General features: G+C 35.4%; 1 protein-coding gene across 5 annotated transcripts in view; it reads right to left on the bottom strand.

Annotated features, from left to right (window-relative positions):
- Positions 1–2,959: 2,959 nt before the first annotated feature.
- The window catches only part of Arp1 (Actin-related protein 1), a 482,639-nt gene continuing 469,584 nt past the window's right edge, over positions 2,960–16,014 (bottom strand). For all 5 annotated transcript variants that reach the window (XM_067759866.1, XM_067759867.1, XM_067759870.1 and 2 more), the window contains 2 exons: positions 3,450–3,594; positions 2,960–3,390 (listed from right to left, as the gene is read on the bottom strand). In XM_067759866.1, the coding sequence (XP_067615967.1) occupies positions 2,975–3,390; positions 3,450–3,594 (561 nt within the window). In that variant the 3' untranslated portion in view covers positions 2,960–2,974. The remainder of the gene's footprint in view (positions 3,391–3,449; positions 3,595–16,014) is intronic.

The following is a 16,014-nucleotide window of genomic DNA, read 5'->3' on the forward strand; positions in this document are numbered from 1 at the left end:
GTTCGGAGAAGCTATATATTACGCTGGCAACCTGAAGGGTTGCGTTACACAACCCCTTGAATCTGCTATTTTAGTCGCCTTTTACGACAGGCATACCTACCGCGACCCAGTGGCTTGAGCTCCCGAATGTGTTGTTGAAAGTGATGAACATTCTTGATGGCTCCGGCGCTGTCATTTGTAGCCTTGGGAATAGCATCAATAGCCGTGAGATGCGCTTCCACGATAACCCTCATGACCTTGTAGCGTGATGTGAGTAGATTCCAAGCCTCTTTGTAATTTGCATCGTAAACCATTAATTCGTTAATTATATTTAGTGCATCTTCTTTCAAACAGCTACTTAGATAATGAAGCGTTTGTCCGTCCGCCAAAGCAACATTACCATCAACCAGTGAGCAAAAGGAATCATAAAAATGATCCACTCCGTGGAATCACCCGCGAATGTAAGTCCATTTTCGGTAATCGTATTGCTGCAGACACAGACGCGGTAGCCACAGTGAAACGAAATGGCGTTTCCGCTCGGCTTTCTCCGCGTTTGAAATTGGCCAAAGCTGTTGCATACCAAGTTTCACACTGCTCTCGAACACTTTCTTCTACTGCAGTATTGTAAGCTCCACACGAATTTTCGACAGCGTCATGAGCAGTATTGAAACGCACCCATTGCTCATTCAAAAGTTGCATATAACTGGCGATAATATCCACGTCCATAACAAATGAATCGTCTATGCATTTTGTCATGTACATTTTGATTGCGTCAAGGGCAGAATCGCGAAGTTTCACAAATGTAGACATATTTGTTTTTTATAGTTGCAGGATCTACTAATGTCTGTAGGTTAATTTGCCTTTAAAGTTTGTTACAGAGGGCAGGTAAAATGTACGAATGGTGGAAAGGGCGATGAAAAAAATCTAGGCGATTTGCAGCGGAAAAATGAAAGTGACTAAAAATTGTTGTAATTGCAATGCGGAGTTCAATATTCGTATATTTAAAGCGAAAGGCTTTCAGTTATATACATATATGATTAATTTATTAGCAGGTCATACTTGCGCACGATTCGATGAAACTAGATCGTAACGACCAAAAATGTTGCGGATTACCTCTGCGAATTATTGCTTTTGCGCTGGTAGTATTTTTTCCTTGCGGCTAATACCTAAAGCGGGTTGATCAAACGGCAGGAAATGATTCTGCTATTTTTACGCGGTGTTTTCAGATTAAATGAATACGCGGTAGAATACGTTCATTCTTAATAATAAACAACTTTATTATTTTCAAAAATATACTCAAAAATATCGGAAAACTATGTGTGAACAAATATTTAATAGCCAGCGTTCCATGTATTTTGTTTTGTTAATTCTTTGGTTGAGTGTCAAAAACGTATTGCGCCAGAAGTAGAAATGTCAAAGCAGCTAAAATAAAGAACCAGTTAGCTAATCAACTTCCACCACCTGTATGGCTCCGTGATGAAACTGTTTAGCTAGTTTCAAGCTCGTTTGCAAGAAAAAGCAACTTATCACCCTATTACGGTATGCGACGAATGCCATCCGCGGGGAATGCGAATCGATTAGAAGACCTGGTATTCTCATAACCGATAGGCAATGCAGCTCGCGAATAAAATATCATAGATAAAGCAGTTCGGTGATCCACTGCATTCTAATAACCGTAATAGAAACGCAATAGCTATCATTTGCTCGAAGTGTCATTTGCTAAAAAACTGTTCCGGATTGAAAAGAAAAATTTTAAATAACGCGCAATAAAGTTAAAATAGAATGGAATTCAATAAAAGGTTAGTTATTTTTTTTATATTTTTGATTAAAATTTATGTAATAGTTATATTTTTAAAAAGAAGTCGCACCGCAAATCGCAAACAGTTTACTTTGATGGTTGAACGGATGAACCTCAACGAGTACATCGCCAAAAATATGTCCAAGCAGCCGCCAGACGTGCTCTTAGTTTTTCGAACATCCCTAGGCACCAACTTAGATACGTTGGAACCTCCAACATAGTCCATTACTGAGTGGAAAAAAGTAAGAAAATATGTTACCTATAAACAATTTTGTTAAACTCATGCCAATTTCAAGTATGGTCAGATTTTAAATCTTCCATTAAGAAGAAAATGTCCCACAACCGCACCCAAATGCTAGCAACAAGTGGTGGACCAAACACCACAATAAATATAACTGCCTTGGAAGAGGAAGTTGTGCAGCTGGTATGTCTTGACTTCTGGCAAATACTGTGGCACACACCAAAACCTGCCTCGCCATATAGAAAGCGGTACTAGCGAAACATCCTTAAGTTTTGCGGTGAACAATGCAGAAACTGACATTGCTGGGAGCGAAGAAAACGGCAACCAAGACACTCCTGCAGCTTCGTCTTCGCAGCCACAGCGGAGAACATCACAAAGAAGGAGCCACTTCACGATAACGTGTCATCTGCAATGAAGTCTCAACACAGAAAAATGTAAGATTTGACCAAAAGCATGAAAAAGATGGAAAAAGGAATAAGCAGCCTGAACAGCAACGCTGAAAAAATTTGGTCGGTATTAGCGGACTTAGTTGCAAAAACTTAAAGGCATAACTGAGCAATTCAGAAGTTATTGCGGGACAAGACTCAAGTAAACGGACAACTTTTGCAACTGGAGCTTGAAAGAGTGAATAGTGCGCTACTACAACCGCCTCTTCCACATCCTAATTTGCATCCACCACCCCCCTGCCTCCTGTCTCCATCCCCGCCTCTCTTGCAGAAAAAAAATTATAAAAAAATTATATAATAAAGTAATGAAATGAGTTAAAAATTGGGTACAATAAAATTTAAAAAACAGTATAAAAACACGTACATACGTATATAGTATAAAATATTTGGCGTGGCCATGAAAGTAGTATTTTTATTTATAATGAAATGAATTTTTTACACAAAATAGACAAAAAAATGGCATAACTTATAAAATTTGCAATGTACTATAGTTTAAGTATAGTAAATATTTTACATGGCCATGAAGGCAGTATTTTTATTTATAATAAAATAAAATTGTTTACAAAAACTTTGAAGCATTTGATTGCGTAATTCAACTGCTTCACCATAATACCTTTCCGGTTGCTCAATTTCTTGAAAATGAGTTTCTTCGCCCTCCTCAGTATCTACGTTATCGAGATACTCATCATGGATAGTGTAGTGAATGCGTAGATTGTGAAGAGCTGCAGCTACATTCATTATTTGCACAGCCTTCTCAGGAGAGTAGTGAAGTTGCCGTGCAGATAGAAGACATCTACACCAGTTATTCCAAACACCAATAGTTCTCTCTATAATGTTTCGCCCAGAACTATGCAATTTGTTGAACCGGCTTTGAGGAGTATTAGGTGCAGGGATGGAGTTATAAGCAAGACCGTATCCTGCGTCACCTATAAATTTTATATAAAGTTATCAATGAACATTAAAATTATTTAAAGACTTCATATACCTAATAGACGTAGACTTCGGTTACCGCTTTCGTTTTGTGCTTGAAAGAATTGTGATACGTCACTGTTAGACCAAACGAATGATTCGTGTGTTGACCCAGGGTATTTCGCGTTAATGTAACGTAAACGCTGTTTGTAATCACATATCTGAAAAATGATTAAAAATAAAAGAATAAATATATAGCACACTTACAATCAGTACGTTAAGACTATAAAACCCTTTTCGATTATAAAATAAATGGGAGTTCGTTCCTGAAAGTTTTGCTATTCTTACGTCCGCGTCCATAACAAATGCATCGTCTATGCATTTTTTCATGTACCTTTTGATTGCGCCAAGGGCAGAATCGCGAGTTTTCACAAATGTAGACATATTTGTTTTTTATAGTTGCAGGATCGACTATTGTTTGTAGGTTAATTTGCCTTTAAAGTTTGTTGCAGAGGGCAGATAAAATGTATGAATGGTGGAAAAGGCGATAAAAAAAAAGTAGGCGATTTGCAGCGGACAAATGAAAGTCACTAAAAATTGTTGTAATTGCAATGCGGAGTTGAATATTCGTATATTTGAATGTAATATGTATATTTAGAGCGGAAGGCTTCCAGCTATATACATATATGATTAATTTATTAGCAGGTTATACTTGCGCACGATTCGATGAAACAACATCGTAACGACCAAAAATGTTGCGGATTATTACCTCTGAGAATTATTGCTTTTGAGGTGGTGGTATTTTTTCCTTGCGGCTAATACCTAAAGCGGGTTGTTCAAACGGCAGGAAATGATTCTGCTATTTTGACGCGGTGTTTTCCGAATAAATGAATACGCAGTAGAATACGTTCATCTTAATAATAAACAACTTTATTATTTTCACAAAATATACTCAAAAATATGGGAAAACTATATGTGAACAAATATTAAATAGCCAGCTGTAATAAAAATGGGCTGTGCAGAAGTATATAAAAAGAATTATAAAGACAAAGAGAATAGTGATAATGCAAATGTCAGAACATACAAGCTTGACATGGTTGTGCATTAACCCTTGTAATACTAGATATCATAATATGTTTTATGTTTGCAAATTCGAACTCAACATTAGCGAATTGCATAGAAAGCAACAACACAAAGTAAGCCAGTTCAGATGGCTAAGAGCTTTGAAATGAAATCGCTTAACCTACAGTCGAACAAAAAAGTCCACTAGTGTGAGCGAACGAATGAAATGTATATACGAATTCCCCACGCATTCCATGTATTTTGTTTTGTTAATTCTCTGGTTGAGTGTCAAAAACGTACTGCGCCAGAAGTAGAAATGTCAAAACAGCTAAAATAAAGAACCAGTTATCTAATCAACTACCACCACCTGTATGGCTCCGTGATGAAACTGTGTAGCTAGTTTCAAGCTCGTTTGCAAGAAAAAGCAACTTATCACCCCTATTACGGTATGCGACGAATGCCATCCGCGGGGAATGCGAATCGATTAGAAGACCTGGTATTCTCATAACCGATAGGCAATGCAGCTGGCGAATAAAGTATCCTAGATAAAGCAGTTCGGTGATTCACTGCATTCCGATAACCGTAATAGAAACGCAATGGCTATCATTTGCTCGAAGTGTCATTTGCTAAAAAACTGTTGCGGATTGAAAAGAAAAATTAAAAAAAACGCGCAATAAAGTTAAAATAGAATGGAATTAAATAAAAATTATTGCTTATATTTTTGATTAAAATTTATGTAATAGTTATATTTTTAAAAAGAAGTCGCACCGCAAATCGCAAACAGTTTACTTTGATGGTTGAACGGATGAAGCATTGAAAAGCCGAGATCTTCCTTTAATTGCGTTCTTTATTGAAGGAGTAACAAATTCGAAGTAAGAAGTTTTTCACAAGAAACTAGACGCTTACATATATATCTTACAGAGTTGCCATGTGTATTAAATTGAACAAAGGTATTTTGTACATAGTAGGTTTGTATTTTCAGCACTCCTCTTTGATCAATTTTTCTAAACCACACATTTGCCTGAATGTTTCTAACTTTGCCTTCGCAAGTGGTTTAGTTTATAAATCTGCTACTATTTCTTCTGAATACTCAATACTCAATAGTCAACTTTAATTATATTTTTAGAAACAAAGTCTTTGATAAAATGATATTTTATGTCTATATGCTTAGACCTTCCATTAAAATTTTCATTATGAAGCATTTTAATGAAACTTTGATTGTCTTAATATATTTTAACTGGTAATTTTGTTTCGTAACCCATGTAATTTAAAAGCTCGTATAACCATTTAATTTCTTTACTTGCTTCAGCAAGTGTAATATATTCTGCTTCATTAGAAGAAAGCGAAACACAATTTTTTTACGACATGCCCAGCTTATTAGTCCTCCATTTAAATAGAAAACATAACCACTATGTGACTTCCTATGTGGACTATTTTCACCCCAATCAGCATCAGCATACCCGTGTAATTCAAGATCGGTTACATTAACGTTGCTTAATCGCAAAACATAATCAATTGTGCCTTTTAAATATTTCATGACGCGCTTAACCTAATTCCAATAGTTTTTAGTCGGACTACAAGTTTTCTGCGCTAAAATCGAAACACTAGCTGTAATATCTGGTCGCGTGTTGAGCGCCAAGTACAATAAACTACCAATAGCCTTTTGCTATAATTTATTATCTGGAAGTTTTTCATCACAGGGATTTTTCGAATATGAAACTGATAACGGAATTTCTGATATTTTTGAGTCTTGTAACCCAAAACAACTTAAAATATTTTTAATATAATTTCTTTGACTTAGTAAATAATTTCCGTTCGAATCTTTGTTTATTTCCATTCCTAAATAATGCTTGATAGGTCCCAAGTTATTCATTTCAAATTTTTGACAAAGACTTTTAAAAACTTCAACGATGTGATGACTCTTTTTACATCCAACAATAATGTCATCAACTAAAAGAAAAATCATTTCACCTAAAAGTGCTTTATGTATAGTTTGATTCCATGTTCTTGCTGATTGTTTTAGCCCGTAAAGAGCTTTACCTAGCAGACAAACCTTATTTCCTATTTAAAATTCTGGAGTCTGTTTCATGTAAACAACTTCGTTGAGATCACCATTAAAAAATGCTGTTTTTACATCAAAATGATGTATAACCATTTGCTCTTTTCCAGCAACTGAAAATAAAGTTCTTATAGTACTTTGCTTAACTACTGGAGCCAATACAGCATCGTAGTTAATCCCAAACTTCTGATTAAGTCCTTGTGCAACTAACCTTGCTTTAAATCGTTCACTTCCTTTTACATCTATCTTTTTCTCGAATACGCATTTACAATAATATAATAAATAATACAATGAATATGCATTACAACCAATAGCTTTCTTGCTCTTTGGTAGATCTACAAGCGTCCATGTTTTATTATGTTGTAAAGAATTTAACTCCTCCTGCATCGCATCAATCCAATAATCCTTCTCCTCCTTAATTTTAATAGCCTCATTAAAATTATTTGGATCTGGAGTGAAAGATGCCAAGCTAACATTTTCTTAAATTAATATTTTTGAGGGAATACCTTTATTAGCATGAATAGATGTTCTACGAATAGGTGCTTCGACAACATCACTAGCATCCAAAAACTCTTCCTCTGTATTTGAACTAGACCCACTTTCCAAATATGACACCTCAACACCCATATTTTCCACACTAATTTTATCCTCGTCATCAACTACTTCATCTTCATGCATTGAAGATACATTTCCGATAGAATTAGGTAAAAATATATGAGTATCTCTCTTCTGAATATCTAAACTAGGATCATCACTTTTATAACGTTTCTCATCCATGAAAGCTACATCTCGAGACACAACCACTTTAAAATTACTCCTGTTCATTACTCGAAAACCTTTTGAGTCTTGAGTATTTCCAATAAAAACTGTTTTATTTGAGCTATTTTCTAATTTGCTCCTTTTTTCTTTAGGGATGTATGCATAATATTCCGAACCAAATAAATGAAATTTCGAATAGTCAGGTTTCTTAGATGCCCACTGTTCAAACGGAGTTTTGCTTACGCTTCGGCTAGGCAAGCAGTTCTGTAAACGATTGGCATAAATTATTGCTTCACCCCACATACATTTTGGTAAGTTATCAATCAAAATCATACATTTCACCATTTCAATTAACGATCGGTTATTTCTTTCAGCTACTCCATTTTGCTGAGGACTGTATGGTGTTGTATACTGAACTTGTGTACCACAGCTAGCTAGAAAATCTTTGACATTAGGTCCCATGTGTTCCCCTCCACGATCCGACCTCATTACCTTCGGATATTGATTGAATTGATTTTTTAATAAAATCAAATACTCTTTAATTTTACTAAACACTTCATCCTTAGATTTCAATAAAAATATTTCGCAATAACGTGTGTGATCATCAATAAAAGTAACAAAGTATTTGTAACCCCTATTATTCGACGGTGAAATATGATCACACACGTCCGAATGAATAAGATCAAATTTACTAGCACGTATATTTTGGCTCTCTTTTGGAAATGGCAATCTTGAAAACTTTCCTTGTACACATACCTCACATTTACTATTATCAGAGCAATGGGCTATTTTCATATTTTGTGCTACTTTGTCACAATGAACTTTTCGAATAGCCTCAAAATCTCTATGTCCAAAAACACGATGCCAATAATGTACACAATTTAGTCTACAATGATTCGCATACATAACTTGATTACATTTAGTGTTTAGGACATACAAATCGTTATATATACTAGCTGTACACACAATAGTATTACACTTTTCTATAATACACAGGTATTTTTTAAAAGAAATTTTACATCCATTTTCAACCATTTTTCTTACCGAAAGAAGATTTGAATTGAAATCCGGAATATAGTATACGTCTTCTATCCTGAGGGTTTTTCCATCAACTTCAACCTTGCATATACCCTTACCTTGGGAGAGGGACATTTTTCATTTATCCACAGAAATTGATTGCTCTCTCGCATTCACATCCAGTTTGGTAAATATTCTTTTGTCGTTAGCAATATGACATGTTGCACCTGAATCCATTACCCAAATTTGTTGATTGCTGCATTTTTCGGGCACACATCACAAAGCAAATTCTTCTACAGCTTTATTCACGTCCTGTTTTGTCTTTGTCTTATTGTTTGACAACCATGACTTGTATTTTAAACAATTTTTCTTGATATGCTCCGATTTGTTACAAAAATAACATTTCCTTTTTCCGTCGTTTGCATTATTTGCAGCCTTTAGCGCAGAAGTCAATTCTACACTCTTACGATCATTTATTTTTCGATACTCTTCAATCAACTTATTTTGTACCGCACTCTTTGTTAGTTCTGTATCAGAGCGAACCTCAAGCACCGTAATAAGTCCATCATAGCTTGCTGGTAGACTGCTTAGCAACATTGAAACTTGCCACTGCTCGGAAATCTCTTTTGCACCCATTGTCATCAGCTTGTCGAATAGTTCATTCATCACATCCAAATGCTTTTCAAAATTACCTTCTTCACGTAATTGAGTGCTGCATATTCGTCTCATCAAATGAACCTTTTAACTTAGATTTGGCTTTTCATGCTGGTCATTTAACTTTAACCATGCACCTTTTGCATCAATTTCATTTCGTATGTAAATCAGCTGGCTGTCGTCAATACACAAACTAATGATTGCAAACGCATTTTTATCTTTCTTTATAAGTGTCTGCACTGCCTCCCGGAACACCAGTTTCCACAACGCTGCATAAATCTTCTTTTTGAAGATACATACGCATTTTAAATTTCCAATTGTAGTAATTATCCGCATTGAGTTCTTCAACTCCGAAAACACCTTTATATGCCATCATATTGTGCATTAATTTCACAAATCGTACTACAATTAATTGCGCTTAACAAAATGATTCACGAAGACCTCGAAAAACTTTTGTCTAATTGTTTAAATTAATAATGCTGGAATTCATAGGCCCATAACCTATTGAAGTCGAGATCTTTCTTTAATTGCGTTCTTTATTGAAGCAGTAACAAATTCGAAATAAGAAGTTTTTCACAAGAATTTAGACGCTATATATATATTACAGAGTTGCCATGTGTATAAAATTGAACAAAGCTATTTTGGACTTAGTAGATTTGTATTTTCAACATGAATCTCAACGAGTACATCGCCAAAAAATGTCCAAGCAGCCGCCAGACGTACTCTCCCACAACCGCACCCAAATGCTGGCAACAGGTGGTGGACCAAACACAGCAATAAATATGACTGCCTTGGAAGAGGAAGTTGCGAAGCTAGTATGTCTTCACTTCTGGCAGATACTTTGGCACACAACAGAGCCTGCCTCGCCATATAGAAAGCGGTGCTAGTGAAACATCCTTAAGTGTCGCGGTGAGCAATGCAGAAACTGACATTGCTGGGAGCGAAGAAAATGGCAACCAAGACACTCCTGCAGCTTCCTCTTCGCAGCTACAGCAGAGAACACCACAAAGAAGGATCCGGATGACATTGTTGAAAACGCAAATTGATTTGCAGAAAAAGTTTCACGATAACATGTCATCTGCAATGAGGTCTGAACACAGAAAAATGGAAGATTTGACCAAAAGCATGAAAAAGATGGAAAAAGGAATAAGCAGTCTGAACAGCAACACTGAAAAAATTTGCTCGGTATTAGCGGACTTAGTTGCAAAAACTTAAAGGCATAACTGATCAGTTCAAAAGTTATTGCGGGACAAGACTCAAGTAAAGGGGCAACTTTTGCAACTGGAGCTTGAAAGAGTGAATAGTGCACTACTACAACCGTCTCCTCCACATCCTAATTTGCATCCACCACCGCCTGCCTCCTGTCTCCATCCCGCCTCTCTTGCAAAAAAAAATTTTTTTTAAATGATAAAAAAATTATATAATAGAGAAAATAAAATGAGTTGAAAATTAAGTACAATAAATTTAAAAAAAAAAACAGTATAAAAACAAGTATGTATATAGTAAAAAATATTTGGCGTGGCCATGAAGGCAATATTTTTATTTATAATGAAATAAATTTTTTACACAAAATATACAAAAAAAATGGCATAACTTTTAAGATTTGCAATGTACTATAGTATAAGTATAGTAAATATTTTACATGGCCATGAAGGAAGTATTTTTATTTATAATAAAATAAAATTGTTTACAAAAAACTTTGAAGCATTTGATTGCGTAATTCAACTGCTTCATCATAATACCTTTCCGGTTGCTCAATTTCTTGAAAATGAGTTTCTTCGCCCTCCTAATTATCTACGTTATCGAGATACTCATCATGGATATTGCAGTGAATGCGTAAATTGTGACGAGCTGCAGATACATTCATTATTTACACAGCCTTCTCAAGAGAGTAGTGAAGTTGCCGTGCACATAGAAGACATCTACACGAGTTCTTCCAAACACCAATAGTTCTCTCTATAATGTTTCGCCCAGAACTTTGCCATTTGTTTATCCGGCTTTGAAGAGTATTAGGTGCAGGGATGGTGTTATAAGAAAGAACGTATCCTGCGTCACCTATAAATTTTATATAAAGTTATCATTGAACAGTAAAATTATTTAAAGACTTTATATAACTAATATACGTAGACTTCTATTACCGCTTTCGTATTGTGCTTGGAAGAATTGTGATACGTCACTGTTAGACCAAACGAATGAGTCGTGTGTTGACCCAGGAAATTTCGCGTTAATGTACCGTAAACGCTGTTTTTAATCACATATCTGAAAAATTATTAAAAATAAAAGAATAAATATTAGTCTACTTACAAACAGTATATTAAGACTATAAAACCCTTTTCGGTTATAAAATAAATGGGAGTTCGCTCCTGAAGGTTTTGCTATCCTTACGTGCGTACCAACAATGCACATTACAATACCAGGAATTTTAGATTTTTTGAAGAAGTAACTTCGGGATTACATTTGCTCATCGTCATTAATTTTTAAATTAATCCACTTTTCGCACAATGCCATTTCCATAACGTCAATAACTTCTGAAAACACCTTCGAAACTGTTGGTTGAGCCATTCCTAGCATGAGATCTTTACCAACTGCGTTGATAGATTCCTTCGGATAATATTCGCAGACATAAGGAAAGTTTTTGTTGGCGACTTATTGCTGTGGATTTAATCACGTGAGGAATATTACTGCAAATTATGCTTAAAAGATGTCTATAAGCGTTTTGATACTCGAAATTGTTAAACGAACCTTCAAATAAAAAATGTACACTCGCATATGTATTAAAATTTTCTTAATTTATCTACTTACTCTATGTCTGCCAACTCGAAAATGTCCGGTGTCCTATTTCTCACAAACCTTCTATCGCATGCGGTAATGTTTTCTGCTTCATTTTTGTCAAAATAAAAAGCAGTTGAATCCATACTTTTACTATTTTATATTTTCCAAACACAATTTAATCACAACAAACAATTTTGATTTATTTAAAGAAATGTCAAACAGCTTTTGACACAATCCGCTGGGTGAGTGGGTAAAGCAGTCGTCTGACGTTTATGAGAATGTTATAAATATCAACAAGGCATCCGTCGGATACCGTCATAGGCATGAATATAACAATTCAAGGCAAGCTAGTTCCTTTTAATTTTTTCCTGCAAGTTGGGGCGGCCGGCACTTACATGTTTTATGCCGACCCCAAACGACATCTGCAAGGCAGATTATTTTCACTGAGAAGCTTTTCCGCCATGGAAATACACTCGGAGCGCTTGCCAAATCACTGTGGAGGGGCGTCCGCCTTAGAAAAACTTTCTTCTAATTGAAAAACGTGTTTTTAAATTTTTGATGTTGCTTTGCCTAGGCCGGGAACCCAGGATCCTCAGTTCAGATCGCTACCGCCACATGACAGCGGCGGCCGAATAATAGAAACTTAAGTCCTTTAACCTCTCGTATGTTTGAAGCTTTTCCCGGATAAGGGCAAGCGTTTCCTGATTTTTCCATTACAAAATTCCATAATCCTGCCTTCGCGAAAGGTTGTTTACAAAAAACTTTGAAGCATTTGATTGCGTAATTCAACTGCTTCATCATAATACCTTTCCGGTTGCTCAATTTCTTGAAAATTAGTTTCTTCGCCCTCCTAATTATCTACGTTATCGAGATACTCATCATGGATATTGCAGTGAATGCGTAAATTGTGACGAGCTGCAGATACATTCATTATTTACACAGCCTTCTCAAGAGAGTAGTGAAGTTGCCGTGCACATAGAAGACATCTACACGAGTTCTTCCAAACACCAATAGTTCTCTCTATAATGTTTCGCCCAGAACTATGCCATTTGTTTATCCGGCTTTGAAGAGTATTAGGTGCAGGGATGGTGTTATAAGAAAGAACGTATCCTGCGTCACCTATAAATTTTATATAAAGTTATCATTGAACAGTAAAATTATTTAAAGACTTTATATAACTAATATACGTAGACTTCTATTACCGCTTTCGTATTGTGCTTGGAAGAATTGTGATACGTCACTGTTAGACCAAACGAATGAGTCGTGTGTTGACCCAGGAAATTTCGCGTTAATGTACCGTAAACGCTGTTTTTAATCACATATCTGAAAAATTATTAAAAATAAAAGAATAAATATTAGTCTACTTACAAACAGTATATTAAGACTATAAAACCCTTTTCGGTTATAAAATAAATGGGAGTTCGCTCCTGAAGGTTTTGCTATCCTTACGTGCGTACCAACAATGCACATTACAATACCAGGAATTTTAGATTTTTTGAAGAAGTAACTTCGGGATTACATTTGCTCATCGTCATTAATTTTTAAATTAATCCACTTTTCGCACAATGCCATTTCCATAACGTCAATAACTTCTGAAAACACCTTCGAAACTGTTGGTTGAGCCATTCCTAGCATGAGATCTTTACCAACTGCGTTGATAGATTCCTTCGGATAATATTCGCAGACATAAGGAAAGTTTTTGTTGGCGACTTATTGCTGTGGATTTAATCACGTGAGGAATATTACTGCAAATTATGCTTAAAAGATGTCTATAAGCGTTTTGATACTCGAAATTGTTAAACGAACCTTCAAATAAAAAATGTACACTCGCATATGTATTAAAATTTTCTTAATTTATCTACTTACTCTATGTCTGCCAACTCGAAAATGTCCGGTGTCCTATTTCTCACAAACCTTCTATCGCATGCGGTAATGTTTTCTGCTTCATTTTTGTCAAAATAAAAAGCAGTTGAATCCATACTTTTACTATTTTATATTTTCCAAACACAATTTAATCACAACAAACAATTTTGATTTATTTAAAGAAATGTCAAACAGCTTTTGACACAATCCGCTGGGTGAGTGGGTAAAGCAGTCGTCTGACGTTTATGAGAATGTTATAAATATCAACAAGGCATCCGTCGGATACCGTCATAGGCATGAATATAACAATTCAAGGCAAGCTAGTTCCTTTTAATTTTTTCCTGCAAGTTGGGGCGGCCGGCACTTACATGTTTTATGCCGACCCCAAACGACATCTGCAAGGCAGATTATTTTCACTGAGAAGCTTTTCCGCCATGGAAATACACTCGGAGCGCTTGCCAAATCACTGTGGAGGGGCGTCCGCCTTAGAAAAACTTTCTTCTAATTGAAAAACGTGTTTTTAAATTTTTGATGTTGCTTTGCCTAGGCCGGGAACCCAGGATCCTCAGTTCAGATCGCTACCGCCACATGACAGCGGCGGCCGAATAATAGAAACTTAAGTCCTTTAACCTCTCGTATGTTTGAAGCTTTTCCCGGATAAGGGCAAGCGTTTCCTGATTTTTCCATTACAAAATTCCATAATCCTGCCTTCGCGAAAGGTTGCATCAAAGCTAGATGTTTAGTTGGCAGGATTATTAGCTTTAATATTTTACAATTCTCCTTCGTAACGCTATCTTCAGCAGAGAGATTAATCGTTTTTAAAAAAAGGAAGAAAAGGTCTTAATTAACTGCAGTTAAATAACGAGTATTCAAAAAAATTAACAAAACAGACCAAATAAAAATGTATGTTTCTGTTCGCATTGTTGAACACATCACTGTAGCATTCAAACCTTTACATTAAATATTTACAAAATGTCGAAAATGTATTGGGCGCACAAAATTTCCATGTAGGTAATTACATAAAAATCAAATTAAAATTTCTGTTATTTTGCATGGGCTTGAACTGAAAAGGGTAGCAAGTGAGACAATCGCCTTTCACCGACTCAACTTATTCATAGCATTAAATAATGGCATCTACCAAATTAGTTCGTTTTCTTTGAACATTTTTAGTTTTTTACTATCGGCTATGTCGAGAACGTTAGCCATATTTGCGAAGCATTGCAGGAAATGATGTTGATTCGGCAATGCACTGAGTTTAGTTTTGGGATCCATACGAAATGCAGGTAAGCACGCAGGCCCATTCGAAAGAAAATTAAGAGTAGCACACCGCAAATTGGATGAGAAGCTCTGTTCAAACTTTCTTTACAGGATTTATCACGTTCAATCAATACTAAAGGAAAACAGGTGGTTGAACGTCAAAAGCCGACGATTGTCTAGCGCTGCAAAAAGTCATTCTCCCAGAAAGGGTCTTCTTTTCTTATGATTAATACAAAAGGTTCATAAAAACTAAAACCTCTCTTTTAAAAAAATTCATTAAATTCACAATATGTTCACACATGCCCTATCCCCAGGAATGAGATTATTGTAGAGCAATAATAAAGGTTAAGTCATTTACATAATCTCACTTTTTCAGCAGCTCTATTTTCCGGCATTAACATGGATCACAAGAGTAATAAATTTTGATTGCCTCATTTTTCGTTCTAAGTTGGGTAATACAAAGCTAAGTTTATCTTTTTATCTAAAACATTCTGCTAGTGGCTTATACAGAGTCTTTTATTTCTAAAAGTATGGTAATATCTAATCCCAGTACAAGGCAGTTAAGTATGATAAAAAAATCTCTGAAATATGCATGCTGATCTTGTCAGAATAAAAGAAAACAGGTGATAACACCTGAATATTCATTTCTTTCATGTTGTCCTCCCAACTAGGGTTGAATCTGACGCCCAAAGTCTAGGAAAAAGTATCGGCTTTCCCTAAAATTTGTTGATAATTACCCATTATCGAAGGGATAAATTCATACAAGAAAGCTAGCCATTTAACTACCGATTAGGAGTTAAGAAACAAAATGAAGATAGTCTAGGAATATGTAAACTTGGTCCAAATCTTTGTTCGGAGACTATGCATACATTTTGAGAAGTTGTCATAGAAGCTTAACGACTGAAAACGCAGATCTATACCAAAACATGCCACGATATCAATAACTAAAATCCTTGCTATCCCGACTTAAGCAGTTATTGCATGAAATCGTATTTACATTATCACATTTTTTGACTACGCCCATGCTTTTGTTATTAAAGCTATGGAATTTTCATGCTGACATATTTTAAATAGTTAGAAATGAATTATAGTATTTCAGAATGATCATTTTTTTCACCACTCACTCGTATAATCTTAGTTTTGAGATCAAGAAATGGGTATCTAACAAAAACATTTTAGTAAATTTTTATTAACTAAT

The sequence above is a fragment of the Eurosta solidaginis genome, chromosome 1 (assembly GCF_040869045.1).
Source record: "Eurosta solidaginis isolate ZX-2024a chromosome 1, ASM4086904v1, whole genome shotgun sequence".
Taxonomy (NCBI): Eukaryota; Metazoa; Arthropoda; class Insecta; order Diptera; family Tephritidae; genus Eurosta; species Eurosta solidaginis.